Source organism: Cuculus canorus, chromosome 19 (assembly GCF_017976375.1).
Source record: "Cuculus canorus isolate bCucCan1 chromosome 19, bCucCan1.pri, whole genome shotgun sequence".
NCBI lineage: Eukaryota > Metazoa > Chordata > Aves > Cuculiformes > Cuculidae > Cuculus > Cuculus canorus.
In genome coordinates this window covers 10307033-10321753 of record NC_071419.1, presented here as the reverse complement: position 1 = coordinate 10321753, position 14721 = coordinate 10307033, and the positions used below count along the sequence as shown (strand labels likewise).

The 14721-nt window shown below is 48.1% G+C and overlaps 1 protein-coding gene across 17 annotated transcripts in view; it reads left to right on the top strand.

Moving 5' to 3' along the window:
• Positions 1-14721, top strand: part of EHMT1 (euchromatic histone lysine methyltransferase 1) — a 121240-nt gene that overhangs the window by 89003 nt on the left and 17516 nt on the right. For 15 of the 17 annotated variants that reach the window (XM_054083808.1, XM_054083816.1, XM_054083814.1 and 12 more), the window contains 8 exons: positions 1768-1911; positions 3455-3681; positions 4385-4549; positions 5051-5133; positions 6725-6831; positions 9009-9131; positions 11778-11879; positions 12628-12732. In XM_054083808.1, the coding sequence (XP_053939783.1) occupies positions 1768-1911; positions 3455-3681; positions 4385-4549; positions 5051-5133; positions 6725-6831; positions 9009-9131; positions 11778-11879; positions 12628-12732 (1056 nt within the window). The remainder of the gene's footprint in view (positions 1-1767; positions 1912-3454; positions 3682-4384; positions 4550-5050; positions 5134-6724; positions 6832-9008; positions 9132-11777; positions 11880-12627; positions 12733-14721) is intronic. The other 2 variants (XM_054083807.1, XM_054083819.1) reach the window with 1 other exon arrangement.

Genomic DNA, 14721 nt, shown 5'->3' with positions numbered 1-14721 from the left:
CAGGATCTCAGAAGAAGGCTGGGTGGAGGGAGAAGGGGACAATCAGATTTGCAGCCCAGCTCTGCTTCTGTCTGTACTTGTACCTGTAGAGAAAGCAATTTCCAAAGCATGGCAGATTTGATGCATTACAGAGAGAATGCACTGGAGCCTGATAGGAGAGAGGAGACCTCAGGGTTTCTAAATAAACAAAAGATGTAGGGAAGAGATCTTGCTCAAGTACACGGTGCTTTGACAGGATAAATCAGAGCAAGGAATAGCAAAGGCCGTGCTTTGTGATAGATTCTTTTTTGTAATGGGATAAGTGACTCATAGATGTTATAAGGCTATTATACGTGTGAACAGTGGGTTCTCCAGACTGCCATGTCCTTGGAGAGCGTTATAAATAATTCTGAACACCCTGCTGCACTCTGTAATGGTTGGAAAATAACAATTAATGATTTCATACTTTTTAGAGATTTTGACAATTGATAAAGTGTGACAGAATAACACAGGGGTGTCCTCACATGGACAGTGCAGCTCGTCACGTGTTAATCACATTTCCTCAGTAAAAATCAGTGCTGTTCTCCTCTCCTGCACCTCTGCGGCCCTGGGTTCTGTGGTGATGTCCAGCCAAGGTGTCACAACCACAGGCAGACTTTGCAACTGGGATGTGAGTGAGTCAAATCAGAGACACAAAGGGTGAATGATGAACCTAGGTTAAAGTCCGCTCTCTGTAAGGGTGCTGATTGTACAGGAGAAGGGGAATTTAAAAAAGTAGAGAGAAAGGCTAGTTTTGTTGAGAAAAAAGCAAGAAATCAACCCCCAGTTACACCAGAGGGATGGTCTGTCAGTGCGGAGCACCATGTTTCTGACTGGCTCCTCCACTCGTCCTGCAGTGCACAGTAAGCTCAGCAGAGAGGACAGGGACCTCTCTCTCACCTTTGTTTCTAGTTTATGAATGTCCCTTGCTAAGCCCTGGAGGAAGCAAAATTGTTATCAAGAGGAACTTGCAGAACCCAAACAATATCGCAGCACACTAGCAGGTGGCAACTGGGATATGAAAATGGGGTGGATGTAGGAATGGGGGCAGCAGAAGGAAGCACAAATCCTGCTGACCCAGCACGGCAAGAAGCACTGATTGGGTAAAGTGAACCCCAAGTACAGAGCCTGCTGTTCTTAGCAGCCAAGTGATGCAGGAGAAGACAGCTTTTTAAGCCCAGAGCTCTACGTGGGTGAAATCCTTCGGAAAACACACTCAAAATGTGGCTATGGTTGAGCTCTCGTGAAGGCTTGGCCGTTCATCCCTGTGGTCTGGGCAGGGGCCAGTGCTGGAACCAGTACAGACGATAACTTTCCTGGCAATGGAGAGCAATTATTTTTCCTTTATCTTCCTGTGATTTATACTTCTGAACGGTAACAGGATTTAGTGCGTATGGTCTTGTTCTCTTGGTCACTGACACCCGCTCTTCCTGGCAAAAGAAGGCGTGTGGTGTGAGTCAGGCCCCTGGGGCTGCCCCTTCTGCCACTGCTTGGCCTGTGTGTGGTTCCAGTTACGATGTTTATTCTCGCAAGGAACAAACGACTCAGGGTCCACATGCATGTGAGTTAGTAAATGATGCGTTCCTTCCTGTGAGAGCGGCTTTCACAGCTTCCTGCTGCACTGCTAATGCTGAATTACTGTGAAAAAGCCAGGGCTCATCAAAGCAGTGTGCAATTCTTCTTCCGCACGAGCACAGAGAGTGTTTTGGTCTCCAGTAATTTCATTTCCTTTAATTTCTCCTGTTCCAGCTGGGCCGATGCACAAACAGTGTGGTTAAGTATGAACTGATGCGCCCGTCTAACAAAGTCCAACTTTTGGTGCTGTGTGAGGACCATAGAGGGAGGATGGTGAAACACCAGTGTTGCCCTGGCTGTGGATACTTTTGCACTGCAGTAAGTCCGTGCTCTCAATCTAGGGAAGAGGGGGTACCTGTGGCAGTAGCTGGAAGAGCTGAAGGTGGAGATGGTACTTAAAGGGGTTTACTGACTTCCTGGCATCAGCTCCACCTCGTTCCACAGCACGTCAGATGATGTTTTCAACAAGAATGTGTGTGAGGGTAGCTGCAAAATCCCCTTTACCTTCCTGGAGACCCCAAGGGGTGTTCCTGAAGGATATTCAATGGGATTTCACACAGTCCAAGTCTTGCCTTAGGAATTTCTTTGGAACAAAGGGGTTTTTTTTTTTTACTTTCTCTGTACAGATCAATCACATCAAAAATTGCGTTTGCTTGGTTTGTAAATGACTGTGTACATGAGTGGTTCTGTCCTTTTGCCTGCTCATGAGGGGTAAGGCAGGGAACCTGAGGGATGGCACTGGAACAAGGCAGTGTTTGAGCTGTCCTGCAGCATCTTCCACCTCTGCTGCCAAGGCTTTTAATAGCATTGGTCCAGTCCTTTAAGTCATCGGCGTCCTCATTTCCCTGTTGGCAAAGCTGGAAAACACCAGTTAAGGGCCTCGCAGGGTGATGGGTAGGCTCGTGTTCTTCAAGATGGCTCAATGAAATATGGTGTAGTCTCAAACATTGCTGTAATGGAGCATTACAAATGGAGCCATCCTGGGTTTCCTTGCCGAATCAAAGATCATTTAAAAGATCCTCAAAACGCTTAAATGCGTTGTGCAAAGCTGAAATAGAGTTGATTAGATTGTTGAGGAGGATGGTGAGTTGAGGATAAGAATAGGTTTTTAACCAGCCTTTCCTTACCTGCTCGTACATCTCTGAGGGACACGTCAGTTCATGCAGGTGAGCCTGGGAGCGTTTGTCTGTGCCATCAGTCCCTATGAACACTGAGCACAACAGGGCTTCAGGCAGCACTGATATCACAGAGCAGTGAGTTCTGGGGTGCCTTCAGTTCAGTTTGAAGGACTTTGCTAGAGAGGGAAAGGAATTTTAAGAAGAGTTACCCCAGTCTGTTGAATGAGCAGTCAGCCGCATCGTTGGGATTAAACAGCACACAAGGCTGGTCCATGTAGAGGAGTCTCATGCTTTAGATTGTATTTGGGTTAGCAGCTGGTTTAGTTATGTTCCTGTAGGTCCTTGACTGGTTTGTGCGCAGCTTTCTCAGGTGGTTTTAATGGTGGCTCAGCTCATAGGTCTGAAGTTCTTTTGGGCACGTCCTTACAGTACACTGACACTTCTCGAAACACAAGAACTTCAAGCGTTAGAGGAAAGAGCTGAAAATTGGGACTTCTTGGTTGTGTTTCCCAGGCACAATCTAAAACCTTGCTTTGCAGTCTCTAACCAAGTGAGATTTTTCCCTGTTACCTTGGTTTTGTCTCGTCTAAAGAAGTGGCAGTGCTTGCTTACTGTATTGGAAGCGCCAGGGACAAGAGTGGTGATGAATGAAATGTTTAAAGACATCTGCGGATGAAGCATGCGGAATGGGTAAAGCACGGAGTGACCGAGGTGTAAGTTCCCTCTCTCTGTTTTTTTTTTAGGGCACTTTCATGGAGTGTCAGCCGGAGAGCAGCATCTCCCACCGGTTCCACAAGAACTGTGCCTCCCAGGTCAATGACATGAGCTACTGCCCGCACTGTGGCGAAGAGGCCTCCAAGGCAAAGGAGGTGACAATAGCAAAAGCAGACACAACCTCAACGGTGTCGCTGACCTACGAGCAGCAGAAACCAGCGGCTGTGGAGGGAAGGGCCGACACCACGACGGGAAGGTGAGCTTGGAAGCACGTAGTGGTCTCAAACCTCGTGCCAGACTGGACTTTGCATTTGAACACTTATGCTGCTCCTGGTGGAGCAAAGAGCTCTCTGCTCCTGCTGTGGCAAGCCAGGTTTAGCTGCAGGAATCTGGAAATGTTTTGTGTTACTTGCTGTGTTGGAGAAGAGCACAGCAGCCACAGGGTGAGCTGGGGCACAGGCTTTGGAGATAGGAAGGGTTTAGAAGTTAAACCCATTCCTTGCTCTTTTTGTTAGGGATGGAAAAACAGTGAAATGGGTTGATGTCACTGAGTCTGATAAGTGACAGGGAGGTTCGTGTAGTACCCAGCTAGCATCAATGGGCACAGGTATAAAGAGAGCATCAAAACGCAGAGGAAAACACAAATCAAGCCATCCCTGCCTTGAACAGTACTCTGACTTCTTGTCTGATCTGATCTTGTTTGGGTGGCTTTTATGACTTAACCAATGGTCCTGGGTTTACTGTAACACGCAGTACATCAAAATGTAATCGCAGGGCAGTGCAGCCCCTTTTGGGGGCAAGTTCTTAGTGAAAAGGCTGTAAAATATATTGGTTTGTGTTTCAATTTCACATATTATCTCTATTTAAAATCCATTTCTTTTCCTTCTTTGGTATAAGATACACACTGGTGTGTATTTCTAATGGTTGTGCTTTGGCTGTCTCTCATTTTTATTGTTCAGTGGCCCTGGGACGCGGTTGTCAGAGGAAGACAAGCCAGAAGGTTCAGCTACCGAGGGGTTTGACATGGCTGGGTCTTCAGTTTTTCCAAAGCCTACTACTAGCCTGACCCAGGGACCAGTTAAAGAAACTCTGGAAAGTGCCCTGATTGCCCTGGACTCCGAAAAGTAAGAAAGAGACCACTGGGTCTCTAGAGTTCTCGATGAACTTGCTTAACCTGGTGTAAACTTGAGATATAGCTTCTCTGGATTTTGGCCCCACTCAGACCTTTTTGCGTTCACTTCAGTCATTTGTCATCTCCAACAGATTACTGAGTCGAGAGTGGTTGCAGCTCTAGAAGTCTTACTGATTCGGCCAGAGGATTCAGTTTCTCACTGGCCCTCCAACCACAGCGCTAACTACGAGGAGTTCCCGTTCACAGTAGTAAGGCCCAGAATTCCTTGATGAATGGCACTGAAGAGATACAGCCCGCATGAAAACAAGGCTGGCTGTGGTTGGAGCTGGGAATTTTAGGACCTCCTTCTGGAAACTTAGGTTTTACTGGCACTCTGATGCTGAACCGTAGGAAGAGACTTTGCAATGCACACGTGGTAGCAGGGTAGTGGGGTGAAACTCTGGGAGTGTTCTTCAGTGAGTATTAATTATGCCTCTTTTCCCCACTTCTGCAGACCCAAGAAGTTACGGTTCCATCCAAAGCAGCTGTACTTCTCTGCGAGGCAAGGAGAGCTGCAGAAAGTCCTGCTTATGTTGGGTAGGTGGCTCCTTCCCAGAACATCACGTTGCTGGCAGTTGTTCCAGCTGTGGCCTGGCAGCTGCCAGGACCCAGTTCTCAGCGAGGCAGCATGTCACATTCCCCACTGCCGTTTCTGAATGGAGCAGGAGGAAAAAGCCGCTTGTGCAAGTGATGCATCACTGGAAATGCCTTCATCTTTGTGTGAAATGTGGACCCGCTCCCAACTTGTTTCTGCATTTGGGCACAGTTTTATCCAGAGAAGCTGTTTCTGTCCCCGAATGACTTCTATGTGGTTTTCCTAGCCCGACAGAACCTCTCCTCTCCATGCAGTGGGGTAGTTGGGTATTTGCATCCAGTAGAGATGTAAAAGGATGGGAGTCAGCTTAAGCTGAGACCCATCAGCAAGAGAGCAGAAAGGAAGAGCCCTTCCATACCCAGGGTTTGTTTTGGGGGTACATAGTTTTTTATCACCAGATGACTTTGACTGCTAAGCTTGTTTCTACCAGCAAATATTCCCAAGGAATCTCCCCCTTTGAAGGACACAATGTTTCCTTGGAATAATTTCCTTTCCATTCCAGTACTTCACAGTACATTTTTGGATGTTTTCTGTTCTTCTCATTTATCAGATTCTTCTTTTTTCTTCTAGCAAGTGTTGGCTTCATTGTTTGTGTCCTCAATAGCACAAAAATGTTATTCATTGATATTTAACTACCGCCTCATCATATGCAACATGTTATCATGCCCAGACATCTTTGTCTGGCTGTCATCATCAGCTGTCAGTCTTTGCACAGCTGTGAGAATCGCTGGCCAGATCCCGAGCTCATGTTAGAGGAGCTTCATCCGCTTTGTAGCCCTGTGTCTGCAGGGGAGCAAAGAGGATTGCTAATGTTAATTGCCGTTAATAGCACTGAGACAAAAAGACCAGGTAGTACTGATTCTAAGTTGTTTCCAGCTTCTGTGTTGCTTTAAACAGCATTTGTTTTCCTTTCTGTCCTTTTATGGTGTTTGTAATTCTACAGATTTTGGTTGGGTTGGAAGAGAGCATTGAAGCCCGTCCAGTCCAACTGCCTCACCATGGGCAGGGACATCTTCAACTACATAAGGTTGCTCAGAGCCCTGTCCAACCTGACCGTGAATGTTTCCACGGGGCGTCTCCCCTCTCTGTGGGCAACCTGGGCCAGTGTCTCACCACCCTCAGCGTAAAAAAAAGTCTTCCTTATATCCAGTCTGAATCTCCCCTCTTTTAGTTTAAAACTATTCCCCCTTGCCCTGTTACTGTAAGTCCTATCGCCAACGTTGTTTGGTTTTGTTGCATTTAGAGATTCGGAATCGTGCATCTAAGGGAAATAGCCTGTGGAGAAATCGTAATGCCTTAAAGGTATTGAGTTCCATGGTGTTCCAGCTTTCGTTTTGAGGGCTGTTGCATATCGAATGTCTGCGGGATTACCCTGAGAGCTGTCTGGCTTGACCATGTAGTGAGCTGTGAGAAGGGCTGAGGTTGGGCTGGAGACTCTTCCTTTAAAAGCCTTTAGTTGAGACCTGATTCTCCTGTTATGCTTTTCTCGAATCTCTGAATCGTGGTTGAAAGCGTCTCTGCTCTGTTTTTCAGTGGATGGAATTGACCCTAATTTTAAAATGGAGACTCAGAGTAAGAGAACCCCTCTTCATGCTGCCGCTGAGTCTGGCCACGTGGACATCTGCCATATGCTGATTCAGGTCTGTCTCCACTTACTTTATTCTGTACAAGCAATTTTCTGTGGTTTTTGGTCTCTTGCCCCACATGCCTAAAGCACATTTGGAAATCAGCTTTGAAACATCCCTTCTATAAAAAAACCTCCTCGTCCTCAGGGCTTGCTAAGGGAGGAGTGGTAGAGTAATACGAGATCTTGGAGGACATGGCTGAAGCTGTGTTTCTAGGCTGCTCACCAAGAAAGCAGCACTGTCTGGGCCCTGAGCATGTGAAGCTTCGATGCAGGGCACGGGGGAGCATGTGGGAACCCTTGTGCCTGAGCACCTCCAGCACTGCCAGATGTGCCAGCGCAGGCTGGCTGCACGTGATCTGCAAGTTGCTACCACGTTGTTCTTTGTAACAGAGGCAGGAAGGCTCTGGAGCCTCGAAGCAGGCTCTGTCTTTCCTTCTATCAAAGCCTGAGTAACTCCAGCAGGATTTTCCTCTACAGTGTAAATGTCCTGCATGCGAAAAGGGGAGAAGGAAAGGTGCAAGTCTGGCTTATTGTCTGATATTTGGATCCTAATGGAGGCAAGATGGTTAAAAACATAGGGGTGTTCTTGTTGAACCCACTCCAGATGATGTGAAGGAAAAAGGATGATGGAAAAGGTTATAGTTTGTCTTTTTTGTAGTGGCATACAGCACCTGGAGTGACAGGTAGTGTGTTTTATTCTCCCTGTGTGACGGGGAAACCTGAAAAGGCTTTTCAGAAAGCAGTGATACCGTGTCTTTGAACATGAGCCTGCTGGGATGTTGCGTTCGGTATCTGGAGTCACAGGCTTTCAAAATGCTGTTTGAAGATGCATCTCCGGGCCTACCCTGCTGCTCTCACTGAAGTTACTGCACGAGAAGACAACAGAGTGACTTGTATGAGTAAAAATAGCAGATTTTGCAAGATATTACAGTTTGAATACAGTATCAGTAGGTTTGCTTCCAAAATCCTTCATCTTGTCTCTTCCCTGATGTCTGGCTGCTGAGATAGCACAGTATTTGGCTGGGAATGTCCCCAACTTGTTAAACTTGAAATGCCTCTTCTCTAGCCTGGTTTAAATAACTCTGGCTATGAAAAAGCAATCAAAACAAATGCATCTACTGGGAGGCACCTGGAAGCACTGGGAATGGCTTCTTGTGCCAGGTGAACCTGAGTCAGCTGCTGTAAACAGGTCTAGGCTTCACACGTGTATGTGAGCACGGGGCTGGCCACGCTTTGTGATGTCTCTGGGGTTTCTTTTAAGTATTATAGAATCATAGAACGGTTTGAGTTGGAAAGGACCTCAGAGCCCATCCAGTTCCACCCCCTGCCATGGGCAGGGACACCTCCCGCTGGATCTGGTTGCTCCAAGCCCCATCCAACCTGGCCTTGAACACCTCTAGGGATGGTGCAGCCACAGCTCCTCTGGGCAACCTGGGCCAGGGCCTCACCACCCTTACCATGAAGAATTTCTTCCCAGCATCTAATCTAAGGCTTCCCCTCTTCCAGTTTAAAGCCAGTCCTCATCTTATGACTACATGTCCTTAATCAGCTGGGTTATGGAGCTCAGCCAAAGAGTTAAAGCAGGCAAGATAGGTGGCACAGTAATGTTTTGGAGAAAAGCAGGGCTTTGGTCCAAGGCGCTCCATGTTGAGCTGAACATAAGCTCAGGGAAATGTTACTGAGGATTTCAGCAGGAATAGTTAACCAATCGCCAGCATTTTTCTACAGCTCCTACCTCTGTCATAATCGGCACCTTGTTCCACTGCTTGGCGTGTTGGGAAGAGCTGGTTGTTTTGTTTGTTGTGTCCGTAGAAATGATAGACTGGGGAAAACAAAGCTGTTGGAAAAAAAGAGGAGGCTGCTTTTTCCAAGTTGTTACACAAACAATACCCAGAAAATAGCAGTACAAAATGCATTAACATCAACAGTTGTTTAACACCAGCTGTTGGCTTCTGTGTGCCGTGGTTACTGGTGGCAGAATACAGGAGAGAGGGCAGGTAGTGTGTGCTGCTTTCCAAAACACGTAAAGTTGGGCTGCCTTCTTTCCTGATTTTATTTCTGCACACACGATCACTTAATATGGCTAAATTCAAGAAAAACACTTGCAATGAAGTCTCTGCTCCCACGTCCTTCCTCTGCTGAGCAGTAATGGTTATAATTGTTCTTGTGTTTGACTTGGCCTCTTACCAGGCTGGTGCTAATATCGACACCTGCTCTGAAGACCAGAGGACCCCACTGATGGAAGCAGCGGAAAACAACCATCTGGAAACTGTGAAATACCTTATCAAGGCTGGAGCGCTGGTAGATCCTAAGGTAAGAGTTCATTCCTTATCCTTTTCTCCCAGAAAAGCCTCTGTCCGTCGTTTCTTTCTTGCTAGGTTTTAAGTCTTGAGTGGAAATGCACAGACAGAGGGGAAATGAAGTTGCTTGTCTTGGGCATGAAGTCTTGGCAAGGCCGTGGTTATCAGGAGTAACTTTTGAATGATGCCGTGTCCTGGCTGTAAGCAGCTGGGGGGTAGCGCTGCCACTTGCTACAGCAGTTTGTGGCACCAAACGTAGTAGGCATTTGATTTCCAATGGGGTCACTAAGTGTTAGTTTCACCAATCTACTGCGGTGAATTTAGAGTTTGATTTCAGAGTTTCCTCCGGTATAGACTGTAATAATGTGACTTTTGGGGTGACATTTTAAAATGGGCTGGTAATTAGGTGCTTTCTGAGCCAGCAGAACTAGCAGCGGAGGCTTTGCTTTCCATAGGCCTTATATGCGGTTTCTTGCCGTCACGCCACAGTGGCAAAATCGGACCCCATCTTTAAACTCCCCTTTAATTTAAACAAATACAATAAACTGCAGCTGTCTGTTTGCCTTTAGCGCGCTCTGGTTGCTTTGCAATCTTGGAAAATGCACAGAGCGTTTATTAGCCCCATAAATCAGATGCTGTTTGGAGCGCAGGAACCCTCCCCACGTGGACTTCTTATTGTTCCAACCTGCTGCTGTTGGCGCGCTCGTCTGCTGTTGCTGAGGACTGTGGCAGGGCTGGGATGCTCTTTTGGTGAAGGAATTGGCAGGGCCAGGATTGCACAAGATATCAAGTGCTGCCCAAGCCCTAAACGGATCCTTGGGAGCCTGGTTCTGAGCTGGGAAGGAGGAAAGAACAGGACAGGTGCATGCAGGTTCATCCTGGCCGCTGTCCTGAGCATGTTGATCCAGATGTCTCTCACCTGATTTAGACGTGTGTAGAAGAGGGGTTTTTATTTCTAAATTTAAAGGGAAAGAAAAAATCCTGAGCTTGCTAAAGCAAATTAGAAGCCTGAGATCACGTCTGAAGTCTAGACTAGTTTATTATGTTAATTAGTTTCTTGCACTGAATTAGTCATCTGTTTGAAAGCAGCAGCGTTGCAGTTTGAAATCCCTCTCCAGCCATTTTGATGAGAAATCTGAATGTTAATGGCTGTGGGTGCGTGCTGAGCCCCCCAGGAGGGGATGCTGAGGTCAGGGTACGGTGGGGTGGGGGCCTCTCAGCCCAGGGGCTCTCGATCCTGTCGCAAAAGCCCCACTCAAAGCCAGTAGAGACTTTATATTAAAATACGGCTGCCCTCTCTACGGTTGAGATGCGGCACTCAGCTCATACCAATCTAAGGAGAAAGCTGGGGCATTATTCAGGTGGGACAGGCACTTAGGGGCAATGGAAATCCCTTCTTTACCCCAAGAAGCCCCCTCAGTCTAATTGCTGACCCGGGACGTCCTATCTTAGCTCAGAGCATTGCTCCTTAGCCCTGTGCTGTGCTTTCTGCTCAGCAGCATCTGAAAGCTCTCGCCGCTGACGTTGCTTCCAAGGGCTCAGCAGGAAGGAAGGACTCATTTTGGCTTTTCAGTCTTTCATTTCCTCCTCCTTGTTTCCTGGTCTCTGGGCCTTGCTGTGTGTTAAGCTCTTGGGAGATAAATGCCTGATAAAAATCAGCCAAGATCTTTGGTGTTACTGTGTGTCATGACTCACTGCCTGTCCATCTCCACCAAGCCCTGTGTTCTCAGTTCCCAAACACGTTTTTCCTTTCAACCTTCACAACCCATTTTTTATCTCCTATCTCAGCAGATGGCTGTGGATAAGATGGGAACTTGGTGTCTCAGGAGGCTTCTACCCCTGTGCAGGACACCCCATGGCCCTGCTTCCTGCTGGGATAGGGCCCCGCGCTAATGAAAAACAGCAACAAAACTGTATGATCAGAGCATTTCAGGTTGAAACAAGGCTGTTTTTCTTATGTAAACTGCAAACTCTGCCCCTATACGGGATTTCATGGAATCATAGAATAGTTTGGGTTGGAAGGGACCTTAAAGCCCATCCAGTTCCAACCCCTGCCATGAGCAGGAACACCTTCTGGTGGATTCAGTTGCTCAAAGGCCCACCCAACTTGGTCCTGAACACCTCCAGGGATGGGGCAGCCACAACTTCCCTGTGCAGCCTGGGCCAGGGCCTCCCCACCTTCACGAAAACATTTCTTCCTAAAATCTAATCTCAATCTCCTCTCTTTCCGATTAAAACCATTCCCCCTTGTCCTATCCCTGCACTCCCTCTCCAAGGGATTCTGCCTCCCCTTGGCTCTCCAACACATGGAGAAGAGTTGGAGACGGTCTGCTGTGGAAGGGAAGCTCCAATCTGCCAGAATTTGGGGCTGGTACCTTCCCTAGCTTCACAAAGGCGTTTGTTCCTGTAGCATTTGCACTCCCGGCCTCCTATTCTGTATTGGTTGCACCCCTGAGCCTTGTGTGAAGCTCCCTCTGCTCCATGGTGGCATTGGTTGCTGCTGCTCTCTCCCCTCCTGGCAGCAGGGCAGGGGCTTTAGGAATCCTCTGCTCCATCTGTGAACTTCTCTGCTGTTCCTAAGCTCTGCTTCCCTAAGCATGGGAAATGCTTGGAAGGGAAGGAAGCGTCTCCTGAGCGCTTGTTCTGTGATTCTGTCCAGGATGCGGAAGGCTCCACGTGTCTGCACTTGGCTGCCAAGAAGGGGCACTACGATGTTGTTCAGTACCTCCTCTCCAACGGGAAGATGGATGTCAACTGCCAGGTGAGACCTTTTTGTGAGGGGTAGAAGCTGCTTTTCTCCAATCAGGGACCCCAGTCTCAGTGTGTGGTCTGCATGGTGGTTACTCAGATACAGTCCTGCTGCTGGGGGGCACCTGAGAAATGCACCATGGGCATCCCGGGGTGCCAGAGAAGGTGTTCCCTGGCACTGACCTCATGGAGACTTTCCTTCCACGTGCCTTGATTTGTGGTTTCTCCTTCACCCTAAATTTGGTGGAGCCTGTTCTCAAAGTGTCCTCCTCGCTGGGGTGGGATCATGGCCATGCAGTGGGATGGGTTGACTGTGGAATTGGCCATCACAGAGTTCATCCCTTGCCATGAGGCGACACAGTACTGCATAGGGGCTCCTTGTTCTGGAGGGAGCCCACCTCCCCTGGCTGCTCAGAGAGCTTTGTAGGAGCTTTTACATGATCTAGGTGTTCGTTATGCCATGTGGACAATCAGCTGTATTTGAATGCCCTGGAGATCTATTGCCAGTGTGCAGAGCTGCAGATAAACCTCAGCCTGCTGAGGTGTGTGGGATGGAACCACGCTGGGCTCTGCAGGACCCATTGGGCCTCTCTCTGCAGCAGCGTAGACCAAAGGAGAGTGATGAGACAGACGTGGGGAGGGAAGAAGTCTGTGACTCCCAGCAAGGTGCACTCTGCTGTGGCTGCCAAGGGCTTGTGAAGCCAGCAGGAGACCCTCCTTTGCCTGTTCTGCGTGTCTCACCCTCTCCTTTTCCTCCCCAGGATGATGGAGGCTGGACGCCGATGATCTGGGCCACCGAGTACAAGCACATTGAGCTGGTGAAACTGCTACTTGCGAAGGGGTCGGACATCAACATTCGTGACAACGTGAGGTCCTTTCTGGAATCTGTTTCAGAAATTAGCCACGAACTCTTTAAAATCCAAAGATTCTGGGTTCGATGCAGGGAGGTGTGGTGGTCCCTTGGTTTGGCCACTGTGTGGTGGGAGAATTCTCCTCCATATTCTGGAAAGAAGTTGACAAGCTGGCAAGAAGTCGTTTTTCCTCCAGTTCTGCTGATATAGCCTGTAAGGATCTGACAGAGCCTGTAAGAATTTTGTACGTCATGCCATGGGCTGTAGGCAGCTCTGTGCCTCGCTTCTGATCCACTGGGGTCCACCCTGCTGCCAACTGGACGCTGCACCGGGCACATCCCCCTTGAGTCCAGACTTACCAGCTCCTCGTTGGTCACGGGCCAGTGTGTGCTGTGTGTGAGTTAGGGACATCCTGCAGGCCTTTTGGTGGGCACAAGCTCGTACTCATATTTTCCAGATGGATTGGGCAGATGCTCTGCCAGCAAGTAGCACAAGCCTGGCTTTTCCTGGGCATAACAGGCCTGAGGACAGCAATGTGGACAGAGCGTGCCCAGGCTGACGACTCAGCGTGCTGGAGCTGCCTTTTGGTCTCTTCTTCAGCTCTGTAAATCCTGCTTGAGTGGGATGTGCTCTGTAGTTGAGGGAGTCTGACTCCAGGTGGAGTACCTGGGAGCTCCGTGCCACATGTTGAGATGCGCCAGCTGGTTTCATGGGGCTTTGCACGTAAACGGAGAAGATACAAGGGAGGTGACTGGGGAGAGTGTGTATCCAGGCTTGTGTTCAAGAGACCCATTATATCAGCACTGCTTCTTTTTTTTTCTCAGCAGCGCGTTTCTCTTGTTTTCCTTTCTATATTTAAAGATATTGAAACACTAGGAATACCTGCAAGGCTAGTTTGGGTGTGAACTGGGGTGCTTTGGCCTGTAGATGTGAGGTAGTTCGATAGATGGGGGTAACTGGCTTCGCTACTTTCTGCACAGTTGTTACAGCAAAGTACCTGCCCTGCCATCAGTTCACCCTCCAGCATACCTCATGGTATTGTCTTGTCCAAGGCTGGCAGTGCTTTTCTGAACCCAAGGGATATAAGCAGCTTGTTTGTATTTGTCTCCCCAGACACCTCATTTTGTTTCTTGGGTGCTGGCAGGTGGAATCGTTGGCACATTTGTCTTGTGGGTCTCTGAAAGGCTCCAGCTGCTCCTGAGGAATTACCATCCCCAGTCTGAAAGCTCCTTCTCTTTAGGAGCCTCAATTTGCTTGGTATTTTAGATGGTTCTCAGGCAGGTCTAGACCTGATGCTGTTCCTAAAAGCAAAAATCAAGGCGAGAGAGGGGACTTTTTGGGTTGCTTTATTGCTTCAGAGCCCTAGTGCAGACTGAACAAACCCGACGTGTCTGATCTGTCACAGAAGCCTTTTGGGTGCCAGGTACAAGATCACACATTAAGTGATGACAATCAAATCAGCTCAGTCAACACTTTACTTGAAAGAAAAATATCCTCTTAGCAGAGGTATGTATTGCATATCCGTTACGTTCTCCTGATTGCAGTCATTAAGCAGCAATGTCACTTATGCCGGGAAACATCGTACTCTGGGAGAAACACTTCTGATTGTAATTATGCTGCTGTTAGCAGTAGCCGATGCGAGAGAAAGCAGAGAGGCTCCTTGTCTGTAATGTGTCTGCATGGCAGCGTGTGGTGTGCGACTGACAGGATTGATGTTTTCTGTAGATACGTGATGCTGAGTGGGGCTTTTTTCTAGGTGTTACCATAGTGGGAGGCAGAAGCCAAATAGGAAGAGATCTCCTCACTCTTGTTCTGTGGCAATAGTCCCCCATTTAAGGAAGGATCTAAGTTAAGTTGTAATGATTGTAAGACTTACTTTGGTTTTTGCCTTCCAACAGTAAGGTGATCATTACTATCATTGTGCTGTTGTGGATGATGTCTTTAGAGCTCGTCACAGGGAAGTGTTTGAAGTGTGCTGGGAATCCACTGTGGCAGGAAACAGTA